Source organism: Argiope bruennichi, chromosome 9 (assembly GCF_947563725.1).
Source record: "Argiope bruennichi chromosome 9, qqArgBrue1.1, whole genome shotgun sequence".
NCBI classification, from domain to species: Eukaryota; Metazoa; Arthropoda; class Arachnida; order Araneae; family Araneidae; genus Argiope; species Argiope bruennichi.
In genome coordinates, this window is record NC_079159.1 from 127,330,851 (window position 1) to 127,355,761 (window position 24,911).

General features: G+C 32.9%; 1 protein-coding gene across 1 annotated transcript in view; it reads left to right on the forward strand.

Annotated features, from left to right (window-relative positions):
* Positions 1–24,911, forward strand: part of LOC129985256 (probable ATP-dependent RNA helicase DDX27) — a 60,144-nt gene that overhangs the window by 19,664 nt on the left and 15,569 nt on the right. The window contains exons 8-14 of the mRNA XM_056095215.1: positions 3,457–3,607; positions 4,027–4,126; positions 4,204–4,345; positions 6,277–6,512; positions 9,012–9,094; positions 10,125–10,219; positions 22,756–22,956. Coding sequence (XP_055951190.1) covers positions 3,457–3,607; positions 4,027–4,126; positions 4,204–4,345; positions 6,277–6,512; positions 9,012–9,094; positions 10,125–10,219; positions 22,756–22,956 — 1,008 coding nt within the window. The remainder of the gene's footprint in view (positions 1–3,456; positions 3,608–4,026; positions 4,127–4,203; positions 4,346–6,276; positions 6,513–9,011; positions 9,095–10,124; positions 10,220–22,755; positions 22,957–24,911) is intronic.

Consider the following 24,911-nt stretch of genomic DNA (forward strand, 5'->3'; position numbering starts at 1 on the left):
TAGAAATACGTTGTAATACATCCAGCAGTATACAACCTACTTAATAATCCATGTAAACCGAACTTCCGAAACGATTCCGAAACGAAATTAGAAAGTAGTAAATAAAAGTTTTGCAATATTTTTTAATTTATTAAAAAAAAAAAAAAGGTTTGTTAAGAAGTTAGAAATATTTTATTTTGATTCAATGAAACAAAACAATTAAATTTACCTTAATGAATTTTATGTCTATATGTTTTAATTTTAAAGTTGTCACAAGTGTTTGTAGAAAAAGGAATTGCAGCCTGGTTATCACAGTATATTTTCGGTACAATTTTGTTGTGTAAAACATAAAGCTCATTATTTATTTGTGGAAACCACATTGATTAAAGCTATTGATGATAACATAATGCAAAAGGTTTTTATCGTTAACCAGGGGTGTTTGTGCTCCGGGGAAACCCCGGAATTCCGGGGATTTTGAACTTCGATACCCGGAAATTCCGGGGATCGTCGTTCAAAAGGAAGTAGGAATAATAATGAATTATTTATTTTGATCTGGGTAATTTTGTTTGCTTTGAAAGCAGAAAACGCAAGGTCAGTGTGTGTGGTGAAAACTTTTCCTTTCTTTTTCCAAAGGCAGTGATAATGCGTGAAAAGGGGGAAAAACTTCTTTTTTGTTCTTTCCTTATTGCGAGTTATGACTCATTCCCCCGGTTCTCGGACATTCTCTTCTGGATTCTTTTCGGCAAGTAGGCGCGGCAGAAAAAAAAGGGAGAGACTTCGTTCGACCAGATGTGCGATCACGTGACCCGGGTTCAAAGGTCTTAATTTTGCAAAATTAATGGTTATTAATTTTGCAAAAAAAGTAATTCATTGAACTTTTATAATTAGGTCATTCAATACTTCATAATCGTAATTTTTCATTTCTCCCCCCCCCCTCTCGAAACTCCAAAATGTCGGTAGTAAGTCCGTAAAAGTTTCAGGGGATTTTTTGGGGTCCCACAAACACCCCTGGTTAACAGTTTCTCAGTATTCATTTTCTTATATTAATCATTAATTTGAAATTTATTCTAATGATGTTAGTTACAGATTAATCTTTGATTTTTATCATACCTTGTTTTTACATGTTTTTATTGTTGTTTTATTGTTAATTATTATTACACATATTACTGTTTAATTTTTGATAGTATATACCAAATAAATCTTTTCTGCACTGAATCTTATCTATTTTAGTTTCAATAATTTTTTGATAAAATATAACAATTAAGTGACAGTGATTTCTTTTGTATTGCATAGTTTTGTACTACATAAAAACATTCAAGTTTTCTATTAAATGGTCCAAGAATTAAAAAGAATGTCATTATAATGTATTTTTTTTATTAAAGTTAAAAAATAAAAGTTACTGATTCATTTAAAACAAATGAGAGTTGAGTTAATGAATCATTTATTTATTTTTGACCTGTTTTATTGTTAATTATAAAAGAGGACTGTTGAATAAAAATTTTATATTCCTTCTGAAGTTAGAAGTTAATTATATTGTAACCTCTCATTTTGAAGCAGCAAGGCGCTATTTTGTTACAGACTTAATTTTTGAGCTACAGTCAAACAACTTGGCAAAATTTGAGCTGGCACTTACTTTCCAATTTTCCGTACCATGTCAATGGAAATACATATGATCCATGATGACCCGAATAGGTGAAGCATTTACCCGGCTCTTATAGAACTTATTTTTTCTGAATAAATTAAAGAAAATTTCAGAAATTAAAATACATGAACTTTAATAGTAATTTTGGCTACTTGAATTATAGTAGAGATAGAAAAACTGAACAAAGACTCTTTTTAGCAGAATATTTTCTGTTTGTAAAAAAAACTGCAAAAAAAAACTGCAAAAAAAAAAAATGAATGCTTCTCCGAATATTTTGAAAACTGTTTCTTATTTAAATCCACATTTATTGTAAAACAATGCATTATGAGGAGAGCAAATGACTGATTTGCTTCTTTATTCCAATGAATAGATTTTCACTGCATGTTCAGAACATGGAACAATCAGTTTGAAATTTCCCTAAAAAAACTAAAATAAATGCAAAAAAAAAAAAAAAAACTTGATTCATTTAATGAAGTTTTTATTTAAATGAATCATGGTTAAAAGAATTTTTTAATTTTTGGCAAGTTGGAAAGATAATGCTTGTATTGCCACATGGCAATGGGACTATGGAAATTGGATGTAATATCAATAAGGATATAACTTGTTGAAACTCTGAAAGAAAATTCTTGAAATGATCTAAGAACTTTGTATAATGCTATAAACTTTTATGGAGAAATCTAATTGTTAAAATCTCAAGAGATTTGCTATAATATGTAAAATTAGTGCTTATGAGGTATTATGAAACTTTTTTAAACTTAAAAAAAAAGTTTAGTGGGAAGAAAAAGAATCCAATAAATCTAACACAGCTTTGCAAATTAAATTAATGCAACAGAAAGGATAATGAAACCGATGAATGAAAAATCTGCAAAAGTTGCAAAAATGAATGCTCAAAGCTTTGTGTTTTTGTCAAATGGTTTGTATTTAGCTTAAAATTTAAATTATCTGTATCTTGTTAGCGGAAGTGTTCTTTTGTGTTTTATTTCACCCAAAACCTTAATTTTGCCTGACTTTAAATTAGAAAACTTGAATTAAGTAATCAATATTTTTTCCCTCAGAATTATAATTATTAACAAGGAGATTTTTTTCATGTTTGTATATATAAACATTAATTTAATATGCTATTATTTCAGATGAGGTTGAATTATGCTTACTTCTTTTTCTTTTTCCCACTGATAAAAACAAGGGGGTATTGTTGTGTTGCAACTAGCACAAGAGTTTTCTCTTATACTGCATATACATATATTGGAAAACTCGAGGAATTTTTTCCAGATTTAAGTGACAACCCAGATTGATGAATTGAGCTAAAAATATAATTGATATCTTGAAAAATACATTACTAATATGAATTCAAAAATATTCTTAATTGCTTACCTTTTATGTTTCCTTTCATATTGCTAGCATTATTATATCTGCGATATCATAGGTCTGAATAAATTATTTAAAAATGTATTTTTACTTTTATTCTACTTTTGCTGATAATGATTTATATTTCTATGAATCCTAAAATGTTTTCACTTATGAATATTTTATTTTTAGTGGTATCTATAAAAACATTTTTGTATCTTTTGTTCCCTGCAAGTGATGTAGTGATTATTTTTTATGTGACAGTAGAAACAAAATCCACATTTTCTTTCTTTTATTGCTGCGCAAATGTTTTATGAGCAAATATCCATTCCATCTGAAGGACCAACATGTCTTTTTAGTTGCCTAGTACCAGTGATAAAAATTTCATGTTATTTTTATATTTATTCATGTAAATTTTGGATATTTTTATATAATATTCTGTAACTTTATTGCTTTGAACTTTTGACAGTAAAAGCATTTGTGTTGAATAGGTGGTCTAGAATTGAAGGCCCAAGAATTAGCTTTGAGACGTATACCTGATATTATTATTGCTACACCAGGAAGACTACTTGATCATCTTGAAAATACTCCTTCTTTCAATCTTCATTCTATAGAAATATTGATTTTGGATGAAGCAGACAGGTTTGTTTTTTTCACATCCATTAAAGTTTACTATGCTAATTGTAATATTTAACCATCAATGGATTGAGTTATTTATTCTTGTTTTTTAAAGTATTAAGTAAGCACATCTGCGTAATTCTACTGTATTCATAATCAAAATTTGAATATATTAAAATAGAATTCCTTTAAAATGACTAAATTATAAAAATGTACAAAAGTGTAATTTTTTTAAAATATTTATTTTGTATTTTAAATTCTAAAAGTGTTATTGAATTGAGATATAGATAAAAATGAGCACTGTTGTCAACTAGTATGATAAAGATACTATTTAATAATGAATTTTTAATCGCATATTTCATAATGAAATAAATAAAATATTAATTTCTTAACTAACTTAATGCCCTTATATCTTCTATTCCTCCTCTTTTCCTTTTCTGCAGAATCTTGGATGAATATTTTTCTGAACAAATGAAAGAAATCATTAAGCAGTGTTGCTATGAAAGGCAGACTATGTTGTTCTCGGCTACTCTTAATGATGAAGTAAGATATTTTTTGTAGAATTGAACCTTCACTTTCTTTTTGCATGATTTTTTATTTTATCATATTTCTTGTTATAGGTGAAAGATCTTGCAGCTGCTGTATTGAAAAAACCTGTCAAAATATTTATTAATAACAACACTGAAGTAGCCATGAATCTTCACCAAGAGTTCATTCGCATCCGACCAAACAGAGAAGCAGACAGAGAAGCCATTGTAGTAGGTAATTACTTTTGAAATGATCTGAAAAAAACTTTTTAATTTTAACTTAATTTTTTTATTTTTATCATACATTTGAAGTACTTTTCCTATAAAATAAAAAGTATTTTAGCTATTATTACAAAAAGTGTGTATACAAAAAATGAGGCTCCAAATAAATACAAAAACAGTGTCTCTCCTCTCCTTCCTTTTTTTTAAAAAAAATTATAGTTCACATATGTGAACTTAATACCAAAAACACTAATATTTCAATGATTTATGAAACCTAAATAGTTGGTTATGAATAAAGTATTTTCAAACCAATGTGAGTTATATTTTATTGACTGTCTGGTTTTGGTTATTGGCTGGTTTATTTATTAAATTAATTGTATTTTGTGATGTCAACTGATTTTTTTTAGCTATTGTACCTATTTAACTGCAAACAACCAAAAAGAAAATTGAGAAATTTTTTTTAAGTAAATAATGTACAAAAAAAAAAAAAAAAAAAAAAAAACTCAAGCTGAATTTAATTTTGATTTAGTAACAAACTAAAAATGCACAGAATATTTTATAGCTAATAAAGTTACTCTTAGTTACAAAAAGATTAGGTAAAATGACAGTAAAAAGATTGAGATTTATTAATTGTACCTAATTTTGATCCAGTATTCTACTTCAAAGTACAATAATTGCAATTGGATAATTACAATTTAATGATGAAATAAGATAATTCATAATTAAATAAGTTTATTGCTATGGTTGTTTTAACTATGAAGCTAAGCAAAATTTTTATTTGAAGTGTGTAGTTAAATATATCTAGAAAATAACAGAAAAAAGTCATAACAGCGATTTAAATCATTCATTTCTTTAGAAAAATTATTGCATTCTATATATCTCTGAAATTCATATAATGTTCTCATAATTACAGACTCGTAAACAAAAAATAGTATTAAGCCAAAGAAATTAAACTTTTCGCCAACAGAGAAAGAAAAAAAAAATGACCAAAACTACAACCATTCTTGGGTATTAAAGTCGAACGTGATTCAAATGGTTGTTAAAATAATTGCATTTAGTAAATTGTAAAAAAAAAAAAACTAGATATTTCATCTAAAAGTTGCATAAATGGGTAATGTAAAGTAATAGATGAGGATACTTTTAATGATTAAAGCTAAATTGTCTTTCTACTTGTGCAAACATCGTATTTACTTCCGTGACTATTTCTTGTCAACATGTGTAGTATGTAATTGCCAATTCTGTGACAAAAATATCTTGATGTGCATGGCATGTAATTCCATCTCAGGTGGTGTTGATCAAAACATTATATATTATGTATTGAGATTAAATCTTTTCTATTAATGAAAATGCTTCCAATAATAATAAAAAAATGCGCAATAAAATACATAAATTTTTATAAAATTCACCGCCTTTTGCCAGTATAGAGATTTTTCTGGCTATTTAAATATTAATACGGAATATTTTGAAATTTCATCATATCATTTAATGTAACATATGATCTACAACAAATTGATCCACTGTCGGAATTAAAATGTTGGCTAGACTTAAGTTCAATGTACAGTCACCAACATTGAACTATTTGTTAGGCGATTTCTCATCAAATGTAATTATGGCAATTTTTTATTTCAATTCTTAAAGCTGTTTATTTTCATTTTGGTAGCCATCGGAGATGTACTTTTGATGAGTTTTTGTAAGATTAGCATGATTCGGGCATGCTTGGAGAAAAAAACTTACATTAACTTAATGTATGTAATGATTAAAAGTTAAGGTTTTAGATAAAATCGTTCTTTTTTTTTCTTCTTTTTAGTTGTTCCAATTAATTCAAACAGTATATATATATATATATATATATAATAAACAAATGATGAAACGTCCTTTGTAATTGCAGAAGTTATGTTTTTCTTTGTTTTTGAATTTAAGTATTAAATACTTGTTTTTTTCCAGCTCTACTTTCTCGAACATTTCAAGATCGTGTCATGGTGTTTGCACAGACTAAAATGCAAGTTCATAGACTTTATATAATCTTTAGTTTAATGGGCATTAAATCTACTGAACTGCATGGAAATATGAATCAGCCTCAACGATTAGAAGCTCTTAGAAAATTCAAAGAGGGAGAAGTAGATGTTTTGGTCGCCACTGATGTGGCTTCAAGGGGTTTGGACATTCCCAATGTTAAAACAGTAAGTTTGATTTCTTCATTTTCCCCTTTCAATTTTCTCCATAGAAAATAAACAAGATTATATTTTGAAATTTTTGAGAATTAAAAGATCCAGTATATTATTTCTAAAGCTAGCTTCTAGCTTTAGCTTCAATCTAAATTCTTTAAAATATATTTACTAGCTGTAATTAAATAAATAAAAAAAAGTGGCTGATTTAAATATAAATTGTCTAAAATTGGCATGATCTTTCTTTCTCTGCCCTCTCCCTCCCCCCATTTGAGAATGTAATGTGTATCTTGAAACAAATAAAGCTGTAAGCATTGCTTACTTTACTTGATCATTATATGGTATATTATTATAATAGAATAAAAATTTCTTCTGCGTTTTAAAGAAGTATTTTATAGAAACTTTCAATGTATATTAATAAATAAAAGATAATTTCTTGAATGTATTTATTGAAATAGCAATTATAGTTTAATGACATATTATAAAAGATGTCCAAGAAAATGTCTTTAAAAGACTTTCCTTTAATTAAACACACCCAACTTATTTTTTAGTAATCCAGATTATTTCTATTGCAATATAATTGTAATTACTGCTAAAAGAAAAGAGCTATGTTATTTCTATTATAATATAATTGTAATTACTGCTAAAAGAAAAGAGCTACGATGAATCGCTTTTTTTCTTTATCCTAATTCATTTGCAATCAAAAATTGTGTTGAATTGATTTAAAATTTCCATTTTATTTGAATGCCTTCTATCAATAGTCATGCTTCTCATTAACTTTGATAGTCTCCTATGGAATTGAAACAAATTAAGAATTATAATTTTTGGGTATAATTTGTTGTTATTTTTTTAAATACAATATTTAACAAACTTCAATTTAAAATGAATATTTTCATAAAATTGCAATTATATTTAAAAAATTATTGTTCTCTTGAAATTTTAATGGACTATATATTTACTAATATGCAAGATTTGTTTTATATTTTTGATGTTGTGTCCACTTTACAATGGAAAGGGGGTTGTAGTAGCTTCTGAGGGTAATGACCCCTGATCACCCGAGGGCAGAAGTCTGAGTTCTAGCTCATATGAAGATAACACTCACACACTCACTTGCACAACCCCTTTTTACAGGGAGCCTCTTTTACAGAAATCGCAGAATACAGGGTAAAATCAACCATGCCCGAACCAAGACTCGAATCCAGGATGCCGAGATCACAGGGAAGACACACTACCCTTAGGCCAGGATGCCAGCGTTTTATATTTTTATTTTTTTCAAACTAGATGATATTGGCAACCAACTAGTTCGATGGAAATATTGGTGGTATTTAATTTCTGTTAATTCCCTTATGCCTAAATTGATAATCAGGGTTTCTTCAAAATATTATAATTATTTGACTGCAATATGTGTTTCATTTTTAGTAGCTTTTAGCTATTTTTTTTTTTTTATTTGGATGAGACACCTTGATTAAGTAACATAATGTCATATTTTCATGAAAAATGTGATTCTTTGCCCTGTGGTAGCTTATCAGTCAAGTGCTACAAAATATTTGTTACAAAACAATACAATTTAAATTCAGTCCTTAAAAAAAAAGGAGTTTATTACTAAATAGTCCCAAATTTTATCATTATTCAAATTATATTTTTAAAAAATAGCTTCATATATCATATTAAAAAGAAGTCAATCTTTATTTTGATGATTAATTTTTAATAAAAGAAATTGATTACGTGTTAATGAAGGTAAATTTATATTAGAAAGACATATAAGTGAAATCAAAAACAGATAAAAGCTTGCAAGAGAAAGATAAGAAATACAGATCAAGTCAAAGAGAAGCCCTGTGTGGGAAGAAAGGGGAGGGGAAAGTGTTGAAACACCGCACTGATGATCATACACTCGGTCTAGTCGGTCCAGAGCAGACCAATCATTGCCTGATTCATTGGGCCAAGGGGAATGACTTCTTCATTATTGAATAATCAGCAAATTTTGATGCTTCCTTGGGAGAGTTTTTGAATAATTCCAGTTTGCATGTCTTCTGCTTTTTGATTCATTTTGTCTTTGATTTACTGTTTCTTTTTAGGGGAATCTTTGATAATCTTTAGGGAAATCTTTTAGCTATTCCATTATAGCACAGTGAACAAATTTTGATGCTTCCTGGGGAGAGTTTCTAAATTGTTCCAATTTATATGTTTCACTTATTGATTCATTTTGATTATTCTTTTACCTTTCTTTCTATTATTTTTCCATCTTCATGATATTTTTTTCCCAGTTTTGAGTGGGAACTAGGGATTGCAATACCGGACCAAAATTTCAATACCGGTATTCGGTATTTTTTAAATCTTGATACCGGTTTTAATACCGGTATTAGAAACTTTAGAAAAAGAAAGAAAACACAGGTGTTTCTTTGATTTATTTGCCAGTTTGTTAGAGAGTGTAAATATCACAAAAAATAATTTGTAACTTATTTGTCTTATTTAAAGTTGTAATCTTTGTTACTCATGATAAATGCAACTTTTTAGGTTATCAATTTCACCTTGCCTTGTACCCTTCAACATTATATCCATCGTGTTGGTAGAACAGCCCGTGCTGGACGAATTGGAAGGTATTTTGTTATTTCGTTTAAATTCATACCATCATGAATGGTAGTTATTTTCTGTAAATTTATCAAAATTCATGTTTAGCATTCATGTTTTTATATTTTATTATAAATCCTCATGTAAACTTTTAACAGTTTGTTGTATATTTGAGAGTTAGTTGACTAAAAAATGTAGTGCTTTTAAGGACAACAAATGTTAACATATGAAATGCATTAACCATAAATATATACATTTTATGCCCATTCTTTAGAACAAACCCTTAGCCACAACATTCATAGTCCATTGCAGTTAGCTCCAAAAATTGAAATTGGAGAAAAAAAAAAAAAAAAAAATTTTAACCTATATTTTTAATTGTCAAATATTCTTCTGACTTTCAAAAACAGAGAATTGAAAAGTTCTCAACCTTGTGACCTTTTTAGAAATAGGAAAAGGCAAGTCTTTAAAACGGTTATCTCTTGTTTGAAAAACTAATAACCAAATTTGTAAATATAATTAGTTAATTTTTTAATCTAATGCCATGATGTATAAAACTTACCTGTGGCATAGTTTTTTGCATTGGTATATTTTGCATAAAAATACCAATAAACTCTGAAATTCTTTCTGTGATAGTTTTCTTAAAATTTAAGTTAATCAAATTTTCCTCATCCCAAGAAAAAATATTTAGTTCCCAGTTTTTGATGATCAAAAGAATATGTGACCAAAGTTTTAAATATATATAGATTTTTACTCCTATTGCCAATTTTCAATCTTGCAATGGTCTGTGGTCCATGCTTGTGGTTTTGTTATGAATAAATGGATTTGAAATGTAGGTATTTATGAAATAATGCATTTTGGTTGTTAAATCCATTTAAAGCATATAAATATTTAAGATATAAAGTAGGTAACTCTTTGAATTCAAACTAATGTTTACATGATTTAAAAAAAAATCTTTAGAAGTATTTAAAACTATTCTTTGTGAATTTATTGGTATTTCAAAAAAATTTAAGAAAAGAGGAAGTATTTTTGTAAATAATGAAAATATTTTGATTATATTAGATCAGTTTCTATGGTTGGGGAAAAAGAGCGAAAACTATTGAAAGAAATAGTAAAAGAAGCCAAGAATCCTGTCAAACATCGAATTGTGCCTCTAGGTAATTATAATAACATGATTTCTTCTTATCTGATAATGTTTTGAAAAAAAGACAAATGTTTTTACTGGTTTTGCTATAAAATATTTAATGAAAATCATATTTAAATAAATGAATGCAATTATGTGTTATCTTCTTCTTTGATTTCCTTTAATTCTGCTTGTGTATATATATATATATATATGCTTACATGTGAATGTAATATTCCATATGATGACAATTATATTGTGTTATGAATGCATTGACTGAATTTCTTTTGTTACAAAAAAACTGGTAATGAAATAAAAATGCAAAAATATAGCAAGAATTTTCATAGATATACAAATACTGTTTCTAAATTGTGTAAATGTTGATAGAGCCAGTTGTGCTTAGTAGATAGAGCTAAAATGCTCTGAGATTTCTGTTAGAAGATGGTACATTGGCAGGCACAGGGATGTTGATGGAAGTGTAATTTGTAATAAGAAAACTTTCTCAGCTGAAATTCATCCCTCAAGTAATGACAGTTTTGAGAGTAAATGTAATGTCATGAAAGCAGGTGAGGGTGCATTTTCAAAGAATTAGGCAGTACAGATGTGACAGGCAAGTGATATGGATGATAACATGTGCCATGTTGAATGTTTAATTTGAACTAATTCTTTCATTCATGTGAGGGAGATTATATACAAGTTCAACTTCCCCTTAGGCAGTATATTGAATGGCAAGAGTAAGATATGTCCCATTTAGGTACAACAACTCTCAGATGAACATAATCATGAGTGATTCCAGCATTTAAGGCAATATCTGGTGGAAGGTATTTTCTGTGTTGCATTGTTATAGGGGATGTAGTGTAGTTACATCTTGTAATATCTGAGATAAAGAAAACATTATTGTTATGGGGCCAAGCTTTGTCTTCCTCTCCCTGTAAGAAGTTCATAACAGTAGTGACATCCTCAAAGAATGTTATGGCTATACTCTTTTGGAATAATCAAAGTGTACTGCTGGCTTAATTTTTATATGCATGGAATGACCAAAAATGCTGCCAGTTAATTTGTCACATGACACTTTGCTGGAAATTACCATGATTGATCTTGAAAGGTGCATTATAGTTCCACTACAATACCCAACTGCATACAGCTTTGATTATACATGATTTGATACGACATTTTAGGTTAGGTTTCCCTCTCTATTGCCTAGATTTTGCACCAAGGGATTTTTATCTCTGCAATGGTCTGAAGTAACAAAAATCACTTGGTGCAAAGTATAGGATGTACTTTTTATCTAAAATTAGATAGGCAGTTGCTAAGTTGCACTGCAATTTGGAGCTTGGTTTCTTCTATACTAGTTTCAATAGATTGGTTTACCAATGGCACAAAGGCTTCAAAAACTGTAGCGACTGCAGGAGAAAGCAGCGTCCCGCTGCAATCTGGTGTGGCTCCTTGTAACAGGTCTCCTGGGAATATCAGGCATCCCTCCATCAACAAATTGTCTTCTTGGATCAAGATAGGGTTTTAGTCGTAGTACATGGACAACGTCTTTTGAACTTCGACGCCCTCTATTTCGTTCCAAACTTTCTACTTCATACGTCACGTCAGATAGTCGTCGTGTTACTTGATAAGGTCCGAAGTAGCGCCTTAAGAGCTTTTCGGATAATCCCACCTTTCGAACTGGGGTGAACACCCAGACTAAATCCCCGATATTGTAGCTGACAGGTCGATGTCTCTCATCATATCGGCGCTTATCTGCAACTTGTGCTTCGCGGATGTGAAGTTTTGCAAGCTGCCTAGCTTCTTCAGCCTTCGTAATCAGATGATGCACATAACTATCGTCGGAAGTTTCGGCATTAGAAGGGAAAATTGCGTCAAGAGGAGTCTGGATTTCTCTACCGTGAACAAGAAAGAATGGACTAAATCCCGTGGTGTCTTGTTTTGCTGAATTGTAGGCAAAAGTCACAAAGGGCAAAATGGTATCCCAATTTCTTTGTTCAACGTCTACGTACATAGATAGCATGTCTGCCAATGTCCTGTTGAATCTTTCTGTCAACCCATTGGTCTGTGGATGGTAGGCGGTTGTCAGAAGATGTGACGTCTGGCATAACTGATTGATGTCTTTAACAATGTTGGCTAAAAAGTTACGTCCTCGATCACTTATCATTTCCTTGGGAGCCCCGTGCTTCAGTACAATTTCTTCAACTATGAATTTCGCAATTTCAGCGGCCTCAGCGGTTGGTACTGCTTTTGTGACTGTGAATCTGGTTAGGTAATCCGTGCAAACAATAATCCACCTATTCCCATTTCGGGTAACTGGAAAGCGTCCAAGTAGATCTATTCCAATTTTGACAAACGGTATGTCAGGAGATTTTATTGGATGGAGCTGCCCCGGTGGTAATTGTGGTGGTGATTTTCGTCTTTGGCATTCTCGACAGTGTGATACATATCTACGTATGCTCCCATACAACCCTGGCCAAAAGTATTTCCTCTTTATTCTGTCATATGTTTTGGCAAAACCGAGATGACCGGCGGTAGGAGCATCGTGAAGGCTTCTTAGTACATCGCTACGAAGCTGCTTTGGTACCACCAAAAGCCATTGCTGTCCCATCGGATCATAGTTTCTTTTATACAGTATACCACTTCTCATTTGATAATTTTGGTACGCTTCACCTCTCTTGAGGATTGCTATGATGGTCTTCAATTGTTTATCCTTTCGTTGCTCTTTTGCGTAATCTGCGATAGCTGCAAGGAAGGGGATTTCGTCATTGCTCTCAGCTGTTGGTTCAACGAGGGGCTTCCTTGACAGAGAATCCGCATCAGAATGTTTGCGGCCACTCCTGTACGTAATATTGATGTCGTATTCTTGTAACCTAAGAGCCCACCGAGCCAGTCTTCCTGAAGGATCCTTAACTTTGGCCAACCAACACAAAGAGTGGTGATCCGTAACTACTGTGAAAGGTTTTCCATACAAATAAGGCCTGAATTTACTGATAGCCCAGATCACTGCAAGGCATTCCTTTTCGGTTGTAGAATAATTTCTTTCAGCTGCAGTAAGTGACCTAGATGCATAGGCTATGGGTCTCTCTGTGCCACCCTGGATCTGCACCAGCACTGCGCCGATTCCATACCCACTAGCGTCCGAGTGAATCCTTGTTTCCGCGTCCGGAAGAAAATGTCCCAGAACGGGGCCACTGGTCAGTAATTTTTTGAGTGTTGAGAAAGATTCCCTCTGTGACGAATTCCAGAAAAATTTTGCATCTTTCTTTAATAAGTCATGCAGGGGTTTTGCGATATCAGCGAAATTTTTGATGAATCGTCGATAGTATGAGCATAGGCCTAGAAAACTTCGGACATCAGCGATATTTTCTGGGGTCGGGAACTTTTCTACGGCTACGATTTTCTGTGGATCCGGATAGATTCCATCTTGCTCAACTAGGTGTCCCAGTATCGTTAGTTTCTTTTTGCCAAATGAACATTTCTTCGAATTTAGCGTCAGTCCCGCTCCCTGGATACACTTCAGAACTTTCCTCAAGCGTATTTGATGTTCTTGGAAATTCGGTGCGTACACGATGATATCGTCTAGATAGCAAAGACAAATATTCCACTTTAGGCCCCTTAGCACTGTGTCCATCATCCGTTCGAAAGTAGCAGGGGCGTTGCATAGCCCAAATGGCATGACTTTAAATTCATAAAGACCATCTGATGTCACGAAGGCTGTCTTTTCTCTATCTTTGTCGTCAACCTCTATTTGCCAATAGCCTGACTTCAGATCCATCATGGAGAAAATCTTTGCACCGGCTAGACAGTCCAAGGCGTCATCGATGCGAGGTAATGGATATACATCCTTTTTGGTTATCTTGTTCAATCTTCTATAATCGACACAAAATCGCCATTCACCATTTTTCTTCTTCACAAGGACGACTGGAGATGACCATGGGCTGTCTGACGGCTGTATCACGTCTTCTTTCAGCATCCGCTGGACCTCCTCGGCAATCGCGCGTCTTTCAATGGCTGATACACGGTACGGTCTTTGCTTGATTGGTGAGTTGTCACCTGTATCGATCTTATGTTTCACGGAACTGCATCCAGATTTTCTCAATGTCCCCTTAAAATCAAAAATGTCACTAAATTCTTCTAGTAGACTCAACAGCTCTTCTTTTTCAGTAGTTGTTAGATCAGAATCGAGAATTTCTCTTAACTTTTCTCGTGTTGCTCTTTTTCTGGATTTGTGTCCCTGTGAACTTTCTCGCTCTTTATCACTCAAGGAGCAGATTGCGTCATTAGCTATTGTCGTTAAGCACCCTATATTCATTCCTTTCGGAATCATTTGAGTTCGTCGGGAACAGTTTGTTATCCACACCTTACAATAGCCATTCTCAATGTCGACAATCGAGGCTGGTATAGATAACTCCTTTTCGTACCTCAGAATTGCACTACCAACAATCATAGCTCCATCTGCTTCCTGTACTTGCGAATTCAAAGCACATATTTGTCTTGTTGAGTTAGATTCAATTAAGTAATCAGAGGCGGCAATCAAAGAGCAATCCGATTCCTTTGAACCCGAGTTGTACGGAATGATTTCGGCAAGTTGGAGCTCTTGGTTTCCACAATCGATAACGGCATCGGTTGCACGGAAAAAGTTCCAGCCAAGTATCATTTGACGGCTACACTGAGGAAACACGAGAAATTCAAACGGCTTCCCGGTCCCGTTCAAGTCCATTTTTAATACACAGCGTCCAGAGGCGGCTACAGTTTTACCACAAGCAGTTTTCAGTATAGGTCCATTCTCAATAAACATAGGGGCATTCAATCGTCGGCGTAATTCTTCAGATATGACGGAATAATCGGCACCAGAATCAACGAGGGCTTTTACGCATTGTCCATTTGCGACGATATAGGTGGTGTTCTCTTTTAACTTCGCTGTGGTGTACGTCGGAGGATTTTCTTCCACTGCGGCCTTACCTCCTGTACAGGTCGCCCGAGTTAGTTTTCCTCAGCGAGTCGGCGCGGAGAAAGACTGGAACGGCGTGCTGGTGATTGCGACTCTCGGCGGTTGAGGGAACGTCGTGGATAAGGTGAACTGCTTCTTATTCTGGAAGAAGTAGGCTGTGCGTAGTCGTCGTCGTAGCTAGCAAGGGAGTCAGCATACACATCTCGTCGGGGGTTAATGGTTCTAGTGGCTCGTGCATTTTGAAATATTCGACGTCTCTCCCGGCAGTACCTTAGCACATGCCCTGGGCGTCCGCAATGATAGCAAAGGGGCACATTATTATCAGTTCTCCATAAGTCTGTTCTACGTTGAGGAGTGGGTCGGTTGGTGGTTTCACGTCTTGCCTGTGGCCTGGTTGGAACCGAACGTTGGGGAGTCGTCTTGTCTCTCTTTGCACCTGTAATTGGTGCTAGAGTCTCCATAACCTCTTCCTGGATCACAGATGCAATATCACGTGGTTTCTCAGTTTCATTGTCTGTGTAGTCCTGTACTTCCGGCATGATCTTTTGAAGCTCCTCCCTGACGATGGTGCGTACCAATGACCGGAGATAATCGGCATCCGTTTCCGTCGACACCGCAGAGACATTAGGTAGTCTCTGAAATCGTGGTCGAACGATGCGTCTTCGGCGAAGGCTCTCTATGTGACGGCATCGTTTTACGAAAGCGTCCGTAGTCTCATATTCTTGAGACGATAAAATCTGGTACAAGTCCTCTGCAATGCCCTTCATGAGATGGGCCCCTTTCTCGTCTTCAGCCATAGAGGGGTTAACTTTCCGGCAAAGAGAAAGGACATCTTGAATGTAAGATTCAGATGACTCACCAATTCGCTGCGCACGGGTGAGTAGCTGGCTTTCAGCCTGGCGCTTTATATCAGCCGCACGACAAAATGTGTTTTTCAACGAATTCCGAAAAACAGTCCAATCAGTGAAAGTATCTTCGTTGTTATCGAACCATTGTCGGGCTGTTCCGGCGAGGTAAAAGATGACGTTCGCCAAGCACATTTGGTCATCCCAGCGATTGTAGTTCGCTATTCTATCAAAATCCTTGAGCCACCGGTTAGCGTCTTCCTGGTTGTCTCCAGAGAAAATACAAGGGCTTCTGGGGAGCTGGTAGGTTAAAACTGGAACTGGTGCAATGTTGCTCGGAGCAGAACTGGCCCCAGCTGAGAATTTCTGATCGGCTTCTCCTCCTTCAACCATTTTCCTTAATTGTCTAGTCGGATCCGGTAGAAGACCAAATTCAGGATCGAGTCCTTGAATAAGTCGGCTTTGGCGTAACTCTTCCGTTGTCGTACCCGGCGCCTCCACCAAACTGTCACGTAGATGAAGTGAATGTAGCAAGTCCAAGAGAAATGAACACACTCAAGATCAACTGAAGAGTTTTAATACCAATCTAACCGATTGGGAAACTATTTATATACAGAAGATTATTCAAGAACCTTCTAGAATTTGAAGGCCCGCAGAAAAGAAGTCCCGCAGAAAATTAGGAATTTACATAAATAACATATTAGAATAATTAACATAAATTTGCATATTTAACATAAGTCTGACATAAAGCAAATTGAAATTAAAAATCAATCTTTAACTGTTCGCCTCGCTTGTATTTGAACCCGCGACCTTCCGCTCCGCTATGAAGTGCGTCACTCAGCCGACTAAGCCATCGGCGCTTGGTCGGAAGGAGCAATTTTCGCTACAATATAAATGTGAACTTTTTTCCAGTGAGGAATGCTTCTGAATACCACCAACAATTACCATCTATCCATGTCCTGACCTATTCAAGATATATTATTAAAAAAGTTTGATGGAGCCCTCAACCTCAGCAATTGAGTGGAATTCACCAATTTTAGACACCAATTAATTTGTCTATTTTGATGTATCCATGTGCAAGAAATATGGTTGACTAATCAGAATGCTATATCATTGTTGAACAAATATGATTTAAAATAGTAATCTCTTCTAAGATAATAAAATAGAATTATATTGACATGGTTAAATGAATCTTATTAATCCTAACTTCCACAGGAGGAGGGCACCACTGGGATGGGGATAAGACGTTTCCAGTATGGTGGTTGATTGTTGCCTCCCCCCCCCCCCCCAGGTGGCTGCAAAAATGGTGACTCCTTCAGGATTGCTTGTACCATAGTCTGCAAGACTCAATCTTCCAATATTGTGGATGTCCGATTATTCACTTTTCCCAGTGCGCCTTCAAGGCGGGTCGGAACAGCTCTTTATGGTTATTAATACTAACTGCCTTGGCAATCATATTACGGGTGTTAATGCAGTTATGTTGTTGACCAGTTTTGGAAGCACATATCTTATTAAAGCATATGAAAGGCGAGACCCTGGCAGGACTTCAGTATGTTTATAAAAATTTTATTATGTATGAAAAATAGAGCTTTCTGATTAGTTGGTTATGCTTGCAAAGTGGCAAAAATATTTTGCAAAATTGGTCCTGTTATTGAAATTGGGAGCTGTGAAATGAAAATTGGTGAAATCAGTACAATATTTGTGGCCGAGGAGGTGACTTTGCCATTATTTAAAATATATAGATAATGGGCGAATAGTTCCTGTCAAAAGTGGCTAGTTTTTATTGTATTGAAATATATTTCAAATTAAATTTTCCAATTTCAAACGTGGATAGTTCCAGATTGTGAGATGTTCAGGGGTGTTTGTGCTCCGAGGAAACCCCGGAATTCCGGGGATTTTGAATTTCGATACCCGGAAATTCCGGGGATCGTCGTTCAAAAGGAAGTAGGAATAATAATGAATTATTTATTTTGATCTGGGTAATTTTCTTTGCTTTGAAAGCAGAAAACGCAAGGTCAGTGTGTGTGCTGAAAACTTTTCCTTTCTTTCTCCAAAGGCAGTGATAATGCGTGAAAAGGGGGAAAAAACTTTTTTTTTTTGTTCTTTCCTTATTGCGAGTTATGACTCATTCTCCCGGTTCTCGGACATTCTCTTCTGGATTCTTTTCGGAAAGTAGGCGCGGCAGAAAAAAAAAGGGAGAGACTTCGTTCGACCAGATGTGCGATCACGTGACTCTGGGTTCAAAGGTCTTATCTCTCCGGGCGTGGCGCCAATAAGTAGAGAAGGGGGATTTTTCGCCGTATTAGCTATTTGTCATTGATCGCTTCGCAACTTTTTTTTCTCCGCTGTGTAACATTTTCGTTTAATTTATTATGCACGTGTAAATTTTTCATTTCGTTTATTGAAATATTTTTTTATTTATGTACGCAAGAGAATTTTACTATGAAATTTCTCGATATAAATAGTGATATTATACAATTAGAAGAAGGTGTCCGGAATGCATTTAGGTGGAATTGGATTGAATGGAGAGATGGTAATGGGGATACCATCGGCACATGGTGCAAGAAAATAAATGTTGCTGGACAAGCATATTGTGTTTTTTGTAACTCACTGCTGAAGTATGGTGGGGAAGGATTCAAGGCTTTCACAAATCATTCTAAAACTGTGACGCACATAAAATATTCAAAGTGCATTAGACATTCAATGACTTTAAGTAATTATGCTAATTCAAAAAATACTGATGACTTACTGGAGACTGATGCTCGGCCATTGGATATAGTGACAAGAAAAGCACGCCAAAAGGTATTAATAACTTCGTTTATTGCCGAGAATTCTCTTTCTTTCAATGTAGCTCCCAATTTAAGTGAACTCTGCAAACAGTTGAGCCGCGATCAGATGGCACTAAACTCGTTGGAAATGTCCAGGACTACTGCATGTTATAAGATGAAATATGGGCTGCAAAAACTATTAAGGAAAATATCATTAAAACTTTAAAGGAGATTCCATTTTCTCTAAATTTGGATGAAAGTACTAGCAATGCTCAAGAAAGTATACTGGCAATATTCGTGCAGTTTTATGACAACAATCAAAATGAAGTTGTAGTTCATCATTTTGCATCTCTAAAGATGGAATCTTGCAATTCAGAATCTGTTTTTAAAGCAGTTGTTAATACTATTGAAGATAATAATATTCCATAGGCAAACTTAATTAGTGTAGTAATGGACTCATGTAACACCATGCATGGAAAAAAAAAAGGGTGTTGAAACCAGACTACGATCAAACAAAGCACCCCACTTATTAGATATTGATGGTCACACAGCTAATAACTGTGCAAAAAAATTTGCTTCATGTTTTGATAGATACTTAGAAGATTTGTTTGATGACATCTATTTTGATATGAAAAGCTGCAGTAAAAGAGAAAGTTTTTTTCAAAATCTGTGAACCCCTTGCCATTAAAAAACTTAAGCCCTTGAACAGACCAGACCATAGGTGGGTGTACATTTTATGTGTTTTAGAAAGAATCTGTGGGATGCTCTTATTTCATTTTATTTTCACTACTTGGATAAAACTGATAAAGGGGATTATTTTTCTTATGTTGAAACTGTATACAATAAAAGAAAAATTTCTGCAGCTCAGAAAAAAATTGTTGAAGGGGTGTATTCTTGCTTGCATTCCCAACAACTCGCAAAGGATGCTTTAGCTCGGAAAAAAAGAATACTAAATGGGTTATTTGTTATGCAAAACAAAACTTTATTGCATATGGCATTATATTCAGCAGTATTACCAGAGTTCAACACATATATTAAAGTATTTGAAACAAAAAAAACCAATGCTTCATTTAATACATTCCAGTATTTATAAATTGATGGCAAAATTTTTCTCTTTTTTTTATGAAGCCAGAAAATATAGAGTGCACATCTTATAATGATTTATTAAAGGTTGATGTCACAAATCCAGAATTCCATCTACCTAGCAAAGTAATATTTACTGGTGCAGAAGCTTCCACTCTCCCGAAGAAATTATCAAAATATCATCCAATAGCAAAAGAATTCCAAATTTCTCTGATAAAAGCTTATACTAATACAGCACAGCATATGAAACAGAAATTACCCCTTAAAAATTCATATCTAATTAGTTTTACAGCATTAGATCCAGAGCTAAGAGGTAAAACCAGTACAATATTAGCTTTTGAAAAATTATCATCTTTTATGTCCCTTATTTTTAGTGATAATGAAAAGTCAAAAGTAGAAGCTGAAATAAGGTTATACCAGAGTGATATTGATATCACCAAAGAAATGCTCTACACATCTGATGAAAGTGGAAATCAAGTCAAGTGTACAATTGATAAATATTGGTCTAAAGTTTTTAATTTAAAAGATGATTTCACAAATGATTATAAGTATCCTACATTGGCTAAATTGGTCAAAGCCTGCCTTAGCTGCTTCCATGGCCCATTAGTGGAAAGTGCATTCAACTTAATGGATACACTTGTCACTGACTATAGAACCTCTCTTAAGATTGATTCCCTAGATGCAGTGCAGACTATGAAATATGATTTAATGGCTTCTAAAGAAACCTCATGTGAAAAATATGGCTCAAAAAATCCAATGACTGATCCAATTCACAAAGATCTCTTACTGAATATGAACAGAAGTTGGAAAACATATCAAGAGGACTTAAAAACATGTATTTCAGATGAGTCACCTATAAAAGTCTCTGAAAAACCTTCTACATTAGCAGAAAAGCAAACTGCTTCTACCTCTGCATGTGCAGTTCTCGAGGAAATTTTTTCAACTGTAAATGAGGAAAATAAAAGTCAACCTTCCTGCAATTATGAAGTTCACCACAAAAGAAAGACAAGCCCACAAACATCAGAAAATAAAAAAAAGCAGCAGAAATTAGATAATTTTTTTTAAAGAATTAATTCAGGTAATTTAAAATATTTACATAAAATGTAGTAGTTTATACGTTTGAAAATTTATGGTTATTAATTTTGCAGAAAAAGTAATTCATTGAACTTTTATAATTAGGTCATTCAATACTTCATAATTGTAATTTTTCATTTCTCCCCCCCCCCCCCCCCTCTCGAAACTCCAAAATGTCGGTAGTAAGTCCGTAAAAGTTTCAGGGGATTTTTTGGGGTCCCACAAACACCCCTGGATGTTTCTTCTTTTTGTTTTACATAATAAAATAATTATTTTTTGTTCAATTTTATTTTAATATTATTTCTTTTAAAGTAGAATTTCTTAAAAAAAAAGAATTTAACTGGAAAGTTTTTTTTTCTTCCTGTTTTTTGTTAGACTGGCCTATTATGCAGGATGAATATACATATATACTAGCCTTTAATGACTAGTTTCTTTGCCGATAGTATTGTCTTTTTTTGGACTGTTAAATAATGTAAGATGTTTTTCTTTTCTTTTTTTTTTTTTAAAAAAAAAGCAACATTTTACCTTTTTATTTGATACATTTAAAAAACATGAATTCAGTTGAATGGATTTACTGCAAATTAAAAAATTTAAATATTTTGAAATAAAATTAGAGATGTAAACCCTACTACATAGAAAATGTTTGGTAAAAACATGCTATTCAATGTTTTGTTAGATGAAATTGAATTCCATCATAACATTTAAAAACATGTTTCATATAATGTGTCAAACTGAATTTAAAATATTATTAACTTAAGATGGAAAAATGTACAGAAGTTAAAAAGTAATTTTTGCATCTTAAAATAATAGAAAGGCCATTTTTGTAAGGCAATTCATTCAGAAGATATAAACATCAATTTTCATAGCTAAGGTATAACTTTTACTGCTGGACTTAAGAATCGAATTCGATTGTTAAAAGTGAAATATTTTGGCGATTTTTGTTTGCCAAAGGTCATCTAGACAGTTTATTACAACCCTAGAAGCCATTTCTGGCACTCATTTAGGAGAGTGGACTTTGGCAAGTTTTTAAATGATTGGTGTGATTTTGATACACTTGGCAAAAAAATGTACATTAAGTTTTACCACTGTTACTTATCTGACCATAGTCAGGTCTATTTTTGTGCACGATTAAATTTTGTTTGGAGCTTATTTCTTGAATTCTTTTACATCCTTTTTTTATTTGACAGCTTTTGTGAAATAGTGAATTCCCTCCAGATCGTTTCTAATTATATTTTGTAGCTTCATTAATTAGTGAATCAGAGCCTGAATTAAACTGTAAAAACGCCCATTGAGTGAAGCAGTATGAAATCCGTACGGTTTACATTTGACTATTGCTATTCAACAGTAAGTAATAAACACGATTTCTGTTCCACTGCTAGTTTTATATAATATAGCGAAATGGAAAGAGAGTTCTTATGAGAGATTAAATTCTTCAAATGAATATTTTCTTACTCTTCATGAGTAACACACATCAAATTCAATTTTTAGAGAAGTTTGGCTGGCACAATCTGAATACAAGAATATATTCAAAGTTTGTATAGTTTCTAAAAGAGATCATTTGATATTTTGCCAAACAAGTATTTTGGTTTTGATGAATATATATTGATTAAAAACAAACAAAGCAGTGCAGCTGACGATTTAAAGTGAAGTTTGAATAAAGTAGTTAAAAATTAATTTTAAAAATTCACATAAATTGAACTTGTTTTATTTTGGTAACGGGCATTAGAAATTTTTTGGATAAAACGCAAATTAAAAAAAAAATTGTTAGATAAAATTGATACTGATCTAAATAGAATGTTAAATTAATTTGTGACATTGCCCTCTGAATATATATTTTTTTGTTTGTTCCTAGAAATTGTCAGCAAATACCAAGAACAATTGAAATCTCTTGAAGATGATATTTCTCGAGTTATGAAAGAGGAGAAAGAAGATAAAGAGCTTCATGCAGTGGAAAAGAATGTCAAAAAAGTTGAGACTATGATTAGTAAAAATGCTGAATCTGATCCAAAGAGAACCTGGTTTCAGACTGCTGCAGAAAGAAGAAAAGAGAAAAGTTTGTTAAACTTGTGATTTATTTTTTGCCATTTGACTTAATTTTTAGGTTTATGGGGGGGGGACTTGGAAAGCTTTTATGATCTAAAAGCAAGTTTTTCGTTATGAATTTTCTTTCTATTGTTCTTTTAAAAGAACTTCAAGCCACTACATTAAAATAATCATAAAAGCTTTACTCTGTTTACTTCTGTAAATGCAATTTTCTTTCAAGATTTATTTTTGCCACAATTTATTTGCTGAAAACAGGATATATTACGACTAAAATATACTCAGAACGGTAGCATAAAGCAAAAAAGGATCAATTCATTGGTCAAAATTCTTGCATATGCTTTAAAGTAACAGCAATGCATCTCTACAAATGTTTTTCCTGTATCAGAGAATGCCTTAAATTTATTTTTGTGAAACCCATTCAGTGTTTATAGTGAATTTTCTTTTATCAAATTAATAGGCCCAAATTGAAGTCAATGATGAGATTTTTGAATTAAGAAAAAGAAAAATCTTATAGTGCATACCAAGTGAATATTGAGCTTATTTGTTTCATTACAAACATTAATAATTGCACTGCGAGAAGGTACAGTGCCACGATGTAAATTCCAGGAGGTTACTCGCCACATTCCAGGCCATTTTCAACTAATTGTATATAAACGGTACAAAGTCCTCAAATAATTATCTTTTTTTGGCGATCAGGACAGTTAGTAGGAATCGGAAAGCAGTCGACATTATGTTGGTTATTTTGATGAAATTTGATACAGATTTTTTTTTTTTTATCTTGCTTCACTTTCATTCCTACAAATGATGTGGTTTAGAAAGAAGTCATCTGGAGAAAACATATGTCTACTATTTAATCACGTTGTTTTTGGAAGAAATTCGAAGCTCTTGGAATAACTTGAGAAGCAACATATTGCAACCCTAATTTGCTTTTTAAAATTACCTGACACAAATTAATTTTTAAATATAGCATTTATGATACTCTTTGATCATAGTAATATGACAACTATAACTAATATATTTAAATTTTCTTTTGTACATTTCAAACAGTTTTTAAATAAATGAGAAAATCCAATGCCTAATAATTAATTCAAGGCAAACTAAGAGTTACTACTATTATTATTTTTCAACTTAAGCAGCAAAGATATTGGATAAAAGTATATACAGGGTGTTCATTAATTATTGTTGGGGTTTCCGTACCTCATAACTTTCGAATAAAAAATATTACGCAAAAACCGTTTACGTATTTGTTAATTACAACTCAAAGAATTTTATTAATGATATTAAAGTGTAAGCTTGCACAATTTGCACTTTGTAGGCATCCAGCTGAAGGCTATTATGTATTCACAAATTACAACTCAAAGAATTTTACGTGGCAACAATACGATCTTAGCGCATTTCAGTCTGGGGGATTATGACGTCAGAAATAAAATTGGTGACCGTGAAAGAAAAAGCAATGTGTGTATTGTGGTTTTTCAAAACTAAATCAGTCATAACTACTCAACGTCCCTTCAGGACCACGCACAAGAAAGATCCTCCTTCGGAAAATTCGGACACTTGGAGAGAAATCGAATTTCTTCTCAATGTGTTACGAGTCATGAAGGGCAGCCATGTGCAAATTCATTAAATCTTTTTAATATTAATAAAATTCTTTGAGTTGTAATTTACGAACACGTAATCGGTTTTTGCGTAATATTTTTTATTCGAAAGTTATGAGGTACGGAAACCCCAACAATAATTAATGAACACCCTGTATATATATATATAGCTCAATTAAATCCTTTATTCATAAGTAGCTGTTCTTAATGTTTCCAACTATGTACTTCTAAGCATCAACTTGTGATAGAAATTTAAGCTCTGTTATTTTAATAGCTTTTCACCTTTTCTATTTACTGTGTATATGAACATTCTTGATGGAATTAAGTCTATTATTTCCTTATACTGCAACAATAGAAAAACATGATTAAA